The sequence below is a fragment of the Gymnogyps californianus genome, chromosome 3 (genome assembly GCF_018139145.2).
Source record: "Gymnogyps californianus isolate 813 chromosome 3, ASM1813914v2, whole genome shotgun sequence".
Lineage (NCBI taxonomy): Eukaryota > Metazoa > Chordata > Aves > Accipitriformes > Cathartidae > Gymnogyps > Gymnogyps californianus.
In genome coordinates, this window is record NC_059473.1 from 91104627 (window position 1) to 91119708 (window position 15082).

The 15082-nt window shown below is 38.4% G+C and overlaps 1 protein-coding gene across 2 annotated transcripts in view; it reads left to right on the forward strand.

Annotated features, from left to right (window-relative positions):
- Positions 1-7803, forward strand: part of ELOVL4 (ELOVL fatty acid elongase 4) — a 32075-nt gene extending 24272 nt beyond the window's left edge. For both annotated transcript variants that reach the window (XM_050894375.1, XM_050894376.1), the window contains exons 4-6: positions 3390-3561; positions 5442-5569; positions 6067-7803. In XM_050894375.1, the coding sequence (XP_050750332.1) occupies positions 3390-3561; positions 5442-5569; positions 6067-6342 (576 nt within the window). In that variant the 3' untranslated portion in view covers positions 6343-7803. The remainder of the gene's footprint in view (positions 1-3389; positions 3562-5441; positions 5570-6066) is intronic.
- The last annotated feature ends 7279 nt before the right edge of the window (positions 7804-15082 follow it).

Consider the following 15082-nt stretch of genomic DNA (forward strand, 5'->3'; position numbering starts at 1 on the left):
TTACATTTGTGTGTCCTTGTTTCCCAGGTCAAGGTTCCTCTATTTTATTAGCATTTCTGAAGAGCTGAGAATTAGGAATCTGGGGCTGTGTGAATTAGTTAGTTCCTAGTTTTAAGTGTGCTGATTGTAATCATAAAGGTGAGCTGTGGTTGTCTTCTGTATTGTAATTGTAATCTGCATTGTTTGTATTTATGTCTAGAGCTTGAGTAGTTTGCTCTTATGAAATAAATATAATAATAATTTACTTTAAACTTCTGTGAAAAGGGAACTTGACTTAACAAAATAGACTTCACGGTCCTGTAAACAAAATTCTATAACCGAAGCAGGGAAAAGAGTTCTCTTTAAAAGTCACTTTTTCATGTTACTGTTACCTTCTAAGAAGTACCTGTCCCTTCAAACCCCTTAATGGATAACTGTCTCCCACCTGAAATGAGGAAGGAGGGTGCAGGAACAAAGTCCCATGTTAAAACAGCCCTCTGTTCAAAAACCCTGCAGCAGGCAGAGGTCATGGTATTGGACCTCTTGTTGACCCCTTTAATCCTAGGCTGTAATGTAATCTTTCTGTGCCATCTGGTGTTTTAACAGACTTAGATTGGTGCATATGAAGATTGCCAGAAAAGGTATGGTTGGGACTAGTATTATTCATTTCAGGAATATGCCTTTTTAATGCATATTTTCTTTTAAGCTAAATCTTTCTTTCGTGCTGTGTCCAAAGAAAGGCTACAGGTTAGGTCGTAACTTCTGATGCTTTGCAGAAGAAGTTTAATAGTAGCCATCTGCTCCTGACATAGCTTGCATATCAGTGTATTGTTCTACTTTTTTTCTGCATCTATAAGCTAATGATCAAAACATCTGCATAAGTCATTGGGAGCACTGAAATAAATCATCAGTACACGAAACCTATCAAGTTTGAGAATAAATGGTAGTAAAATTTGATGATAGGAAGAGAGCAAAAGAGCTGTCAGGCAAAAAAATCTACAGGAACACAAAAATCAGCAGGTATAATCCTGCAAAGAAATGGAGGCTATTTTTGTTCTTACGTGATGGGAAGCATTTTGATCAAAAGTTCAGCTGATTTTGATCCACAGGCTGTCATTGCTTTCTGTGCAAGGCAGGTGGAATTCAAAAGAAGAGGAATGAGGTGTGTGAAATGACTTGTCCAGGAGCATATAGTGAACCTGTGGCATCTTGGGCATAAAACATAAGGTTCTTTGCTGGATTTTTCTCCACTTACATTTTACTCTGTGTCATACAGTAAATTGGCTATTTGCTTATTGGCTGTTTGGCTTATTGTTCCACTGTTTCTTTAACAAAATGCACATCGACTTTTTGTAAGAGATTTTATGGCAGTTTGCTTGTAAATGACCTATTGATTCTTTAAAAGTTTCTCAGAAGGAGGGACCTCCGAAGAGCTTGAGCATTGTAGCGCTGGCTTGTTATTTTATGGATACAGTCCAAAGTGTTTATTGTTAACTCATGAGATGAAAAGATGCTTATCTTAATTTATTTAAGAGATGCAGCTTTAGCAAAGATCTGTAAAAGATGCTGGACTGTTATGCTAATCCATGGGTGTGAGACAAAGCCTTGATGTGGGTGTTATTAAACACCTGACTACCTGTCCCAGAGGCAGAACTGTACTGGATACTGGGCAACACATACGTATATTGATGGTTCTTGCAGCTTGCCTGTGTGTCTGGGAACTCCAAGATCTGTGGGAGTCACTTTTCTCTCATTAAGCCTCTCTCCAACTTTGACAGATACTAGAATATTTTTATAATAAATTGACAAAATCTGCCTCCTCTTCCTGAGACCTGAAGTAGGCTAAATCACATCCAGAGAGTGCGAAGGGTATTCATTAATGGATACGTAGAAGTCTGCAGTTTGGCAACAGTAAGTTGTGCAGTCCCTTTGGGAAACTGCAGAGTCTGCAATGCAGATTTGTGACACTCTTCTGCTCCCATGCTGCTTTTCTGCTTCTGCTGTAATCTTTCCTAAAATGTTCACTAGTCCAGTTATGGCTGTGACAAACTTACTCTGAGGAGAGATGCATTTCTTTCCTGCTAGTTTGGAGAGGTGGAGGAAAACACCACGCAGGGCTGTAGCACTGCTCTGAACTGCTCGTTCTACTGATTCCCCTTTCTCTCACTTGCCTAAGAGTATGTGTGTATTTGGGAAGGGAAGCTACTGCTGTCTTAACTTTTTCTCTTCTGTCTCCCCTGGGGACTGATGGGGTGGTGGGGTTATTTCACACCATGTTAAGGTAAGAAAGTCTGATTTGCCATCAGATGAGTCCTGAAAGACCAGGTAAACTTAGAAATAGGTGTGTTGTGACACTGCCTGCTCTCTTTGCTGGTGGTGCCATTTCCAACTCTGTTTTTCTGTTGGGTTTGTTTGGTTTTTTTTTTTCATTCTCTGTGTGAGTCACCATCTGGGATATGTTCTGGTCCCACCCTTGCATAACAAGCTAGATGACTTATAATGCCAGGATCTAGACTTGTTGCTATGCTTTGGGATCTGGAAGGGAGTCCCCACCACCACCATACCCCCATATCATAGTATTAGCAAATTGCTACGCAAAGCTTCTGGGCTTTACCTGGTACAACAATATCCTGATTTCAGCAGGAAGCCGTGTTTGTGTTGCATCTTGGGCAAGATCCACTGTGATAGGTGGATTAGAAAAAGAATTTTGGGTGTGTAGCACTGCCCTGTTGGGTAGATGGGTTATATCTCTGCAGGTTGTGTGGCTCCCATGGTCTCATTTCTTCTTTTCCCTGAATGGCACAGAGCCACTGGGGGAACGCTGCTTTCCAGAGGGGATTACTGAGCAGGCCAGAAGAAGTTGGGGGGAACATTGCTCTAAGGGATATGAAATCTGTACTGTACCTAGCTTGTAAGAGTGATTTGCTATCTTCCCACCCATATGCCTGTGGTACTGAAAGAATTTTATATAAGGTTTCAACCTTTGCAACTTCGTTTTATCATAATGTTTCTGCCTTGTTGTTCTGACCACATCAAAGTGTTGCCTCATTAGTACGGGAAGCCCTGTGGTAGTCTTCTCCTGCAAAGCTTAGGACAGAGAATGAGGATACAAGCTCCTATGTTTAACTGGTAAACTGTTCAGAGATGGCAAAGCTTTTAATTATGTTAGCTCTTTTTTACGGTTGTGATTTGTGAGCAGTAGACTCGGAATAATGTCCAGAATAGATGAATGGATTATTGTTTTTGTTGTTGTTCTCATACCATCAGATGTTTGATGACTCCACCTCAACATTTACCAGGATTTGGGGAAGGAAGACGTATCCTTCTCTTGCAGCACACAGGTGGAGAGAACTTTATTCCATTCAGCTTGGAATCACTAAAACTTCTGTGTTGTCTTTTTTTCATTGCAGATAGCTGCTGCTTTATGGTGGTATTATGTCTCTAAAGGAATTGAATATTTGGATACAGTATTCTTCATCCTGAGGAAGAAATTTAACCAAATTAGTTTCCTTCATGTCTATCACCATTTCACCATGTTCACCTTGTGGTGGATTGGTATTAAGTGGGTTGCAGGTGGACAAGGTGAGTTGTCTTCCTCCCATACCCTTTTGACTGGACACAAGGGAGAATTATTATTGTTTGGGAGCAATAGAAAAAAGTTTTTGTAGACTTAACATTATAATATACAAAACTGTTTAAATAGCACTGAAGCTATTTCTTTTTTATAGAGAGGCATGTATAAAATTCTGAAACCTTCCCTTGAAGGTGAGCCAATAAATCTGTCAATTAACTTTTAAAACCTATTCATAGTGACACAAGTCTATAATCCATTATCAGCCTTTTTTTTTTTCCTTGCTTCCTTTCTAAAGCCCCCATCAAAGAATTTTATTCCATTGTATTTGCCACATCCTCCTTTACCTGCATTGTACCCTTGTTCCTGTTGTTTTGCCTTGTGTCTCAAATTATAAGCTCCAGAGCTGAGGGTTCAGGGAAAATACCCTGTTTTCTTTGTACTGTGCTTTGTAGGCTTAAGACACTGAAAATAACATAGTAAACACCACACCAAACTAATATTTTAGGGTTTTTTTGTCAAACCACACTCATACTTAATTCATGGGGGTTTTATTATAGACATCTTGTACTGAGTGGTTACTTATATTCAAAAGAAGAAATATTTAAAATGAGTATCTGTGACTATCCTTGAATTTCTCCCAAGTAATCTGCAGAATGCAGGTACTCAACCAGACATTTCATGATCTTTGGCTACTGCACCCATAAAATAAGTTTATTGGAGACTGGGTGCTTACTTGTAGTCTTACTTAGAAATTCCCTGGATATCTCAAAATGCCCTCTCCTTTGTTGCCTTTTTCAGACTCCTCATGCTAAATATCAGCAGTTTTCAATACAACAGTTGCAACTATTTCCAAATTTATTTCAAGTTTTGGTATTCTTGCACTGCCTCTTAGTTTCTAGCCGCTGCAAAAGGAAAAGCAATAGTTGCTCCTCTGCATTTATGTAGCGTTACTGCATAAATGTGGATAGATCTATGTTCTTCTGTTTTCTAGTTGATAGTACATTGCTTACATAGACAGATCTATTATAACCTAGACCCTATTATAACTACCTGGGTCTAGACCACGTGGGCATCTGAACTGTTTCATGTCAGCAGCTATTGTCTATATTGCCCTAATCTTATACATTAGAGCCTTTTTGAGCCTCTCTGGCAGTGTAAGAATACCTTAACAAGATATAATTTGTTTCTGTTAAATGGCTGCTAATCTTGACAGAGCGAAGAGAACTTAATGCCAATGAGAACTGTCATCTTCGTTTCCAGTATGGATCATTCTGGAAAAAGTTATACTATACATTTATATATTTAAGAATTCTGGGTATTTTAAGTCATAAATAAGGAAACTAAAGATAAGCAAGTTAGACAAACTCACTTGGCAATGCCCTTAAATGTCTTATAACCACAAGTCAAGTTTTGCTTTGTATGATTTTTTGGCCTATTTAATCAGAATTCCACATGAGTTTCTTGACTTCTTGCTGAGAAGTGAATCTTGTGCATTTAAATACAGTTTAAAGTATTTAAGTTCAGAACCTGATACTTTATACTGTACATCATCAAATACAGTTTTTAATAATCCTTTAGCAAAACAATTGCAGTTATACTACAATAAATCATGTGGTTTCCACATTAGTTATGTCTGTTCAACAAAAATCTTATGAAAAGCTTTTGCATAAGTAGTTCCATGAAAGATGTGACATACCACTTGCATGAACAGCTATTTGTGTCAGTACATGTTGGCAGTCAGGTCTATACTATACTATTGAATATTTTGAAGATGGAATCCTGGCATGTCCTGTGCTTTATAATTTTTACTGTCACATGAAGAATATTGGAAAAGACTTCTCTCTTTTTCCGAAATTACATGACAGTCTTTCCTTCTGTTCCTGGACAGCTTTTTTCGGAGCTCAGATGAATGCATTTATTCATGTCATTATGTACATGTATTATGGATTAGCTGCCTGTGGCCCTAAATTTCAGAAATACCTGTGGTGGAAACGATACTTGACCATATTGCAATTGGTAAGTAAAACTTCTCCCTTTATCTCAGAAGGCGTTGCCGCTGAGTGGATTTGCATTTGCAGAGCTTTGGAACAGATGATGCTCCTTCCAAAAATTCTTAGCTGTCTGATACTCACAGCTCAAGTTAGAGTACTTCCTGGAGATGGAAGTATTTATTTCATTTCTCAAAAAATACACAGCATAGATAAGAGTTGGGTGAGTAAAGTCTAATACTGCTTTACTGGTTGTTTCAACTGAATTGCAAAAACCTGTTCAAAAGGTCAAGAAAATCCAAATCTCTTAATGTCTTCTCATTTTCCTATTTCTGAAAACTGGTGCCAGGTACTGGAAGTAAATTTGATGTTCCTGGTCAAGCATGCATGTGACAGCCAAATACAGCTTCCCTACCACCTCCCAATTTAGCAGTTTTCATAACTTGATGCATCGGTATACATTGGTGCAGTCAGACCTACAGAATATATCCAGACCTTTTTGATTCTATGTTTTCTGTCTTTCAGGTGCAGTTCCATGTGACTATTGGCCACACAGCCTTGTCTATTTATATTGATTGTCCTTTCCCTAAATGGATGCACTGGAGTGTAATTTTCTATGCTGTCACCTTCATTTTCCTGTTTGGTAACTTCTACTATCGGACATATAAGCTGCCCAAGGAACCCCTAAAGAATGGCAAAATAGCAAATGGTGCTGTTGCAAATGGAGTAAGCAAACCAGAAAATTATGCAGTGGTGGAAAATGGAAAAAAGCAGAAAAAGGGAAAAGCAAAAGGAGAGTAACTTGATCCAGGCCTTAACCATTGTTGGCAGTGAGGAACCTCCAGTTTGGTTTGTAAAAGGAAGAAAAAAACACTATCTGTACCAATTAACCTTAGGTTACTGAAGAGCTAGAACACAGATATTTTCATTATTTATGAAGATTGTTTTAAGAACAACACTAAAGTTGAATTTCTATTGTAATTATGTAATTATCATGCATATGGTCTCTGTGTAAACTTGTAGACTGCTGGTGATGGTGAATGTAAGGAAGAATTGCAGTTGATTCCATGTTTAGCAGTCCAAAAGTTAATACTACCATTGATACAGGCAGTTTTGTTGGCACCCACATTTCTTTGGGGGAGGGAGGGGAAGGAAGTAGCATTTGGATACTTGTGTTTTCTTTCCAGAAAATTATTAAATTTCAAATTATGACATATTATCTAATCAGAATGAGCAACTTTTCTTGTCCTCCTTGGAGAGTATCTTCAGACACGTTATGTTTATGTGCTGTCAGAACAGTGTTTGACTTTTCAGACATTACTTGATTTAATTGAGTGTCTGTTACAGTTTGTTTGGTTTTTTTTCTTGTGTGGAAATATACCTACCTCTTCATCTGCTGAAAAGAATATTGAGCATTAAATAACTGGTTTCTGAAATATGGAGTCCTCTAATATAAATATCCGTTAACACTAATTCAGGAGAAAATATGATTTCCTATGGGAGTAAAAGGGATTTTTGGCGGTATTTTTTGGTCATCAATAACCTTTTTCATTGTAAACTTAAATTTTGGAGTGGTACTTTTAGTATAGCTAAGTGAAGAAAACATTTTAAGAATGTATAAATATGAAACAATACATTGTTTGAAGCAAGCAGTAAAAGTAGGCCTGCTGCTTGTTGTCCGTGACCTGCATTAAACCTGTGGTGCTGTATGATACTGGAAGTGGTAAGATAATATTATGGTGGAGAGAAAACAACAATATGTAATTCCATTGAGAAATGCTGTGTGTATGGGTAGTCATGCTAACTAGAAGACAGTCACTTTATTGGGAGAGAGAATTCAGTTATAAAGTACTAAATACAGCAAACATCAAATGTTGAAAATGCTGCTACTGCTTGATACCCATCAAAACCCTATTTGCTTAGACATTTGCAGACAAAGTATTGCAAGTAGTCAGGCCACCATTTTAATGTGAATGTCGGAGATGGGCTTCTGAAACTATTCCCAAAATATTCTCGGCTCTTTTCAACGTAATTGACAAAGTGATTCTGCTAATCGTTTTTTAGTCAAAACTGCTAAAATAAGTAGAAGCCTTTTAAATGGCTTTTCATCTTACGTGATACATTAATGGACTTCTTACTGCTCCTTTTGTGAAGAAAATATGGAAAGAGTTATTCTCCTTCCAAATAATGCGATTACTAAGATGTTTTGAGCTGCTCAGCATGCAATAAGATAGGGGTGGAATTAGAAACCATATCCTGAACTCCCATGTTCCTTACTCATCGCTACAAGAGCTGCGTTGTTGCTGTCTGAATGCATTTGTCCCAGCTCTGGCCAAAAACATATTCATAGTTAGTGACAAACTTGCATCTGGCAAGTGACACCATTGTTGCAGGAAAAAAATATATGGAGCTGTATGTGTAAAGTGTGTGACACGTTTAATAGTTTGCATATCGATTATCCATTTGTCTGTTTATAATATGCAAACAGGTCACATCATCTGTGTCTCAGGTTTGTCTCTTGTCTCTATACTAAAAACTGTCTAAACCCAAAAAACAGGTCCTAGGAGAAAAAGGGTTGGATATAGTCTGTTGTATTCAGAAGTAATTCCTAATACTGGAGTTGATTCAGCTGGAAGGTAGTTCATCCATAATCTCCACCACTGTGGATTTTACAGCAGAATATAGGATTATGAAAGAATGTCTCTGCTGAACTGTAATGCATGTGACCATTAAGTTTCCTATCTGCTGTGTCTTGTGATTCTTCTAGCCTTTGTACTGATGCTTTTTGCATTTGCATAACTCTATGTATTTATGTAGCGTGGCATGGGGAAGAGGGATAGTGGTCTACCCTTCCTTCGTGGACAAATGCCACTACCCTTAACCAAGCCAAAATTCTGGCTGACTGGGTAACTTTGGAATGGCTAAAGGAGCAAATAACTACAAAGCAAACCAGCAGATTTACAGCACACCTGCTACTCCAAGGTGGTGGCTGGTGTGAATACACTTACCCTACTGTAAATTCAAGGTAGCTTACCCTACTTTGATTAAAGGGTAGCTTCTTTCTATTTGCCATGGGATGCAGGCAGCTAACTTGTAAATCTGTATCGTTCCTTGTATTGTGTTAAATTGGTTGTTTGCTCTGTCTTTCTTTCGGTAAGCCAGATCAGATAAACTGATACTCGTAATGTGATCTAGCTCTGAAAGAGCATACTGAGAAATATTCCAGTACAGGTTCAATTATGTCTTTGCTACACTTTGTAAAGTAAGAATTATGTCTTGCATGTTGGCAAATATTTAAATAACTGAAAGTCAAATCTTCTCTCCCCTCATCATGCATGGAAGCTGCTTAAAGTTGATAACAACTTGAACCTTATTGGCAGAACTTGAGTGGAATCCTACCCTCAAACTCTGGGACACTTGGTAACTTTTAAGAAAAAATTAAACAACGCATTTTGAGAATGCATGCATACATACACATCATGTTGTCTGGCCATGTGGGTAAAACCAGTTTGAGAGATTGGCATTTCATGGAAAAAAAGATCAGTTATTAAATTGCTGGAACACTGCTGTTTTGAATCCGTCTTCTGCAATATGGCTTTCCTTGGGCTATTTGATATATTTGATTGTTCACGTGACTTGAGTCCCATTATGATCTTGAATATAATGGCCTTATTAAATGTGCATTTTTGTAGGCATGGTCTTGAGTGCAATACTTCTGTTTCTGACTATGCAGCCAGACTCACAGAATACAGGGCTGAACTTGTACAGCTTTTTCTTTTTCAAAATTTGAGGCAATGATGCATGTGTGAGATACTGCCAGATTCCTTAAAGTCATCACTGAGTCCAAGGCACCTCCAGAATTTTGCCATGAAAGTAATAGAATATATGTATAAATGTGTGTGTTTGCTATACACAGAACTGAAATTTAAATTATAAAATCTACTTTGCATGGTCATTTTTTTTCCCTAAATGCTTCCAAATTATTTAAAAGTGAAATTCAAACCATTTGGAACTTTTCTTTTTTGCCAATGAAAGGTACTTTTTTGCTAACTGTTCTGAAGCTCTTGGACCAGAGTCTCATAATTATTTGATGCCATATAAGTAATACCATTTCATGTAGCCTCATCTCTAGCAGTGGCAGTTGTTGGATTCTTTTAGCACTTTGTCAGTGTAAAATAAATACAAATTATCTATATATGTGTGTATATACATGTGTACATATGCATAGTGTGTGTGTATATATATGGGTTCTTAGCAGGTTCTTTCAATATATGAAATAAATTGTATTTCTTTAATGTGAAGTTGGCAGGAGCTAATAGAGCAGTTCCTACAGCTCGAGCAGTAAAAAGCAGTTTTCATTGATCCACAGATCCAATATCAGTCTTGCAGACATAAATAGTATTTGTCAGTCATTTTAGACATAGGATGGCAGACAAGCCAGAGCCATTTCTCCCAGTGTAATAAATATTTTGAGGCATCAGTTGTAGATTCTGAGGGGAGAGACCTCAACTCAAAGGAGCTGAGGAATTATGCTGTTTTATAGTAGGGATCATTTTAGGAAACAGTATGAGTAACTTGCTCCAGGTAAGTCTTTGAAGTCATTGCAATCAAATTCTCTGTTTAACAAAACACTTTTAAAATAAATAAATAAATAGATGTTTCTCTGTAGGTTCAAAAGCATGGCCTATTTGATTATACGACCGTTAACTACTTCCAGCTCCAGATCAGGAGAAAAAGATGAAGTCAAAATCAAAATGCTGCACATTCCTTTTTTTCAGGTTAACCTTAGGGCACGTTTCTTCAGAGTAAGCACTTGACCTCCGTGTGCTGGGGAGGCAGGTAAGAAAGGAGTAAATAGCTATTGTGCTGAAAGGTCTCACTCCTACAATAGCTTATGAGCACACTTGCTGTCTGTTAAAAACTTGAGTAAAATTGTTCATGGTGCATGAAGTTAAACCTTGCATGAAGTTAGTGTGGGATGAGAGTCATAATATTTAACCAGGTATTTAAAATTAGATCGTTTCAGTTAAGATTGACGAGAATGGGGAGCTTATTAAGTATCTGGATAGTGTATTTATCTTGGTTAGAAGCACAGACTAATCCAATTTGGCACATAAAAGAAAGTCACCCATATGACATCTCATTGCGTTGTGGTCTGATGAGTCGGCCTCTTTGCTAATGTAAGCAGTCGGAGCTCCGTGGAAATCGGTGGGGTGGTTCCCATTTACCTCAGCAGAGTACATATAACCCTAAAGAACAGAGAAAATACTTGCTTTCTGCCAATACCCCAGGAGGACGAGGGAAATGTATGGTTCAGGATGCTGCATTTGCATAAGGTGTTCATGCTTTTGTAAACAATAAAAATAAACATTACTTTTTTCATGCTGTTTGAGTTTGGTTTTATACATTCTGTAGAATGTTCTTCTGTGTCCCATCTTGCTTTGAGATGCTTGCTAATTTTACAGTGTTGCGCATGTTGTGTTGATGTAATCTGTTATGTAGCCGAAAAGTTTGAGAAAAACATTTTTGTGGCACATCCTCCCATTTTAAGGTTATGGGGACTTTCTAATTTTGGATATTCCTCCAAAATGGTAGTCTAGTGGCTTTGAAGTCATCCTTAGGGAATTGACTGAAAATAGGATGTCCACTTAAACAAAAAACAAGTCTCCTGGAATATATTCTGGCTGTATAACACATGTATCGGCATCAGATTTCGTCCAAACGCCATCTTAAGGCTGGGATAAACCGAAAGCGTCGGATGGAGTTGGCCTTTGCTTCTCTCCCAGTATGGCTTGTGCCTTGGGTATGCAGGAGAGGGAGGGAAGGATCAGCAAAGTGAAAAATGGATGTAATGCCTGAATATATTAAGAGAGAAGGTACATTCATTGAGAAGGTAAGAAACCTCAATCAATCTTCTGTTTTGAGAAGATGGTGGTAGGAGACTGCACGCCGTACTCGAGGCTCCAGATTGTTCGGTCTTGGAAGCATTAACAATTAGGAATACCATTAGCCACGTGGTTTAGCTTTTGCTGGGCGCCACATTGTGTTAATGTGATGTCTCTCATCCCGGAGAATCTGGAGCACTTTTGGCAGTAGGTGTAATTCACGGTTACGTGTTGCTATGTACAATAAGTTCCTTCATAGCTAGTCCACCAAGTATGGTCTCTGTGATCAACCTTACAATATTGAGTTGCACCCATGTTGCACTCCTAGCACTTAAGTGCAAATAGCTACTCCGGATGTCAGGTAGTAGAGAATCAAGCCTGCTGTCGTAGCAAAATACGGTGTGGTCAATTATCTCTTGCATAATTCGCAGGTGTTGCTTCAATCCATTGCTTGCACCCTCCCTGCAGTCAGAAAATACACTACGTGTTCAGAGCGGGATTTGTCCCTTAGATGATTAACACATGCTGGTGGTGGCCACTCTGTCCAGGCATCTTTTCCGTAATACTTGGTCCCACCAGTAATTAAAAATAAGCACACGTGATCAAGTTAGATTCATCAGATGATTGGATGGAATAGACTGCATCCTCTGTTTTTCATGTTCGGTTTTCTTTATTGTCTCACTTGCTTCTTAAGGTCCAGGAAATTGGGGTTGGGGGAAGGGTTTTATTACCTGTTTGCTTGCTCAGCTCAAAGCCCTGGCATTACCACGAGAGAGTGGGTGAATGCAGGCTGTAGTCTTGCACGCAAATGAAGCATGTACTCTAAGACAGTTTTGAAGGCAGTACTTTCTATGGACTAGTGCCTTTCAGTGCCTTTTTATGCTTGAGACTTCTAGGTAGCCTAGTGAATGCACACGCATTTTTCTATTGATTGCCTGATGCGTCAGAGACATTGCATTTGACTTAGTTACAAAGATGCTTATTGATGGGCAAGATTATGGCTCTCTTGATCATCGCGGTGCCAGTTGTCCAGGGCCTGATTAGTGCACTCTGGTCTGATAGTATTAAAACAGTGCTGGCAGTTCCTGCCAGAGCACCATACAGTCAGTACAGCTTTGAAGGGAAAAAGCTATTTGCATTTTGATTCAATATGTGGGAATTGATACAAGCTCATATGGCATCACTGCTATCTGTCAAATCAATATCAGGTAGGTTTTAGTCTGCTAAATGAGAAGAAATCTTTGATTCTTGAAATGACTCAAAGATAAGTGTTGTTTCTCATCTTTAGATTGAGAACTGTCATTCTTGCAGTGCTATCATCTTCATTTGTTTCATGAGAAAACCACATTTATGCTGGTGTCTTTTGGAGTGTGTTTATGAGAGAAAACTAGAGAAATACAAGAAATAACTTGGGCCAAAAGCTAGAGAACATGGAGTAGTTGCTCCTGTAGTTTTTGCCCTTGCCTCTAGATGTTGCAGGAGTTAAATGACTACTCTATAACTGTTACTGCTGTGTATTCATTATTTATAAATGCTGTAACAGTATACAAGTAGTGTACTTGTGCACAAGTACATTCTGAAGTACATAAAAACTGCTTTGTCTTGAATTGTAATAGAATGAGCTATTTATCTAATCATAAATGCTTGTAGTGGAAGTAATGACAAACATCGTAGTCCTGCATTGGCAGGACTCACAAATAATTAATATTTACTCTGTATTTTCTAATTAATAATCTTCAGAGCTTCTGAGGAGCTTCTTGCAATAACACAAAGCTCTGTGAAGATGAAAATTGCTATATCACTGCTAAAAACTGCTTTTGCAGAGCTCCTATTATTACTTTGTTTCTTTTTTGTAAACATGTCTTCAGGTCAGGTGCTTGCTTACTAAATTACTCCAGAGTGGGATGTACTTCATAGAAAGATCTTGTAGTAGTTGTGAGTAAAATGTTAAAATGGACTCTGGGGTGTTGTATAGTCGAGGGTTTCAAGTCCATGGCATCGCTTGGTACACTGGCTTCGCCTCAAATGCTGCTCTTGGGCACAGGGAACAGCAATCTTGGTCCATCCAGCCCATTATGAATTTTCTTTACTGGACAAGAGATTCTCACCTGGGATTTGGTGTCTGACCTGGTTTCCACACATTTGGCAGAAGGGGCAGGAGAAGTCCTTGGGCCAAAGAGGAGGGTTTTTCTTGCAGTTCTGCCTACGCTCAAAACAACACCAAACTTGGCAGGGGGTGTATGAACATTTTCTGCTGACAGCTTGAAGAAGTTTGAAGAAAATGTGGCTCTGGATTCAGTACTTGTAGAGAGCCTAGCATGCTTTTCAGTTTTTCTTAGTTGCTTGACATAAACCAAATGTGCTGGAAATACTCCAGTTAAATAGAAAAAAAAAACAAACCCAAAACAAAACCACCTTTTAGGATTTATTCAGAAAATGAGGCTTTGTGTAGTAGCTAGTTTTTTACTGAAAAATTCCCCATTTTCCCCCTTTGCTCTCTATAACCACTGTGCATGCCTTTCTGCTCTGCTAGGGTGGCTCCTTGGATGAAGATTGCTCTGTGTGTTTAGGAAATAATTTACTGCTGTGATTTGTCGCTGGGGCATTTGAGTGACTTCTCTTACGGTCTGAAATGCCGAATTGCAGCCGCACAGTCTGAGCAGGTTGAGTAGTAACAGTATTTCGCATATAATGGTCTCAAAGCATCACTACAAAACTGGATGTTCTGGATACAATAAGCTAGAAAAAAGAACAGCTTTTATTAAATTTTGTCTTCCTGCTTAACAAATACCAGGCTACAAGGACAAACTCCAGTTTTGCATTCTATGATACGAAGGCATATTGTACACTGATAACCAGAGCTTATGGCTGCGAGAGACGAAGAGTTTGCTGTGCTATAAAATCACTGTGTTAGAGATTTTATACTGAGCTATTCTCTTCTGTGATCAGAGTTTAATAAAGAATGGATTTTTACATAAATCTGACTTTTGTTTTTTATTTCAAAGTCAGGTAACTAGTACAAATATTTTCTTGCACAGGTAAAAATTCTCATCCTGACTTTTTGATGCTCTCTAGGTGAAGTTTCACTTATTTCAGTGAGAATTTTCACTAGCTAAGGACACTCTGTGATGCCAGCAGAATTTATAAGAGCTCACTTACTGTCTAGATCTCACATTGCACACTAAGATGTTCAGAGAATAATAGAAAAAGAAGTACCAAAAACTTTAGATTTTTTTTCTATTTAGATTTTTTTCTAAAGACTTTACAATGAAGGTATAATTACTTTAGTAAAACACCAGGAGAAGTGGCAATGTATGTTGAACTCACGCGGTGTTGGCTGTGGCAAGTTCCTTACTGAGAAAAACCTGCTTTGTGCTGCGGACCAGTGCATGAGCAGATTTTTTTTTCTTGCTTTCTGACACTGTATTAAATCTGCTTTTGATAAAAGACCAGATATGAGATTGTATGTGCAACACGTGTAGCTCAAACTCTCCTGAATGCCTCTGGTTGTGCCAGCGCTATGGAATACACCTGTAGTACCGTAATGATAAGCAGTTGGCATAAGCTGTCTGTCTCACAGGTCTATAAATCTCTTGGATCTGGAAGGTGTTGTCTAAAGCCTGTTGAAAGCTATAAAGGTACTGATTCACTAAAAT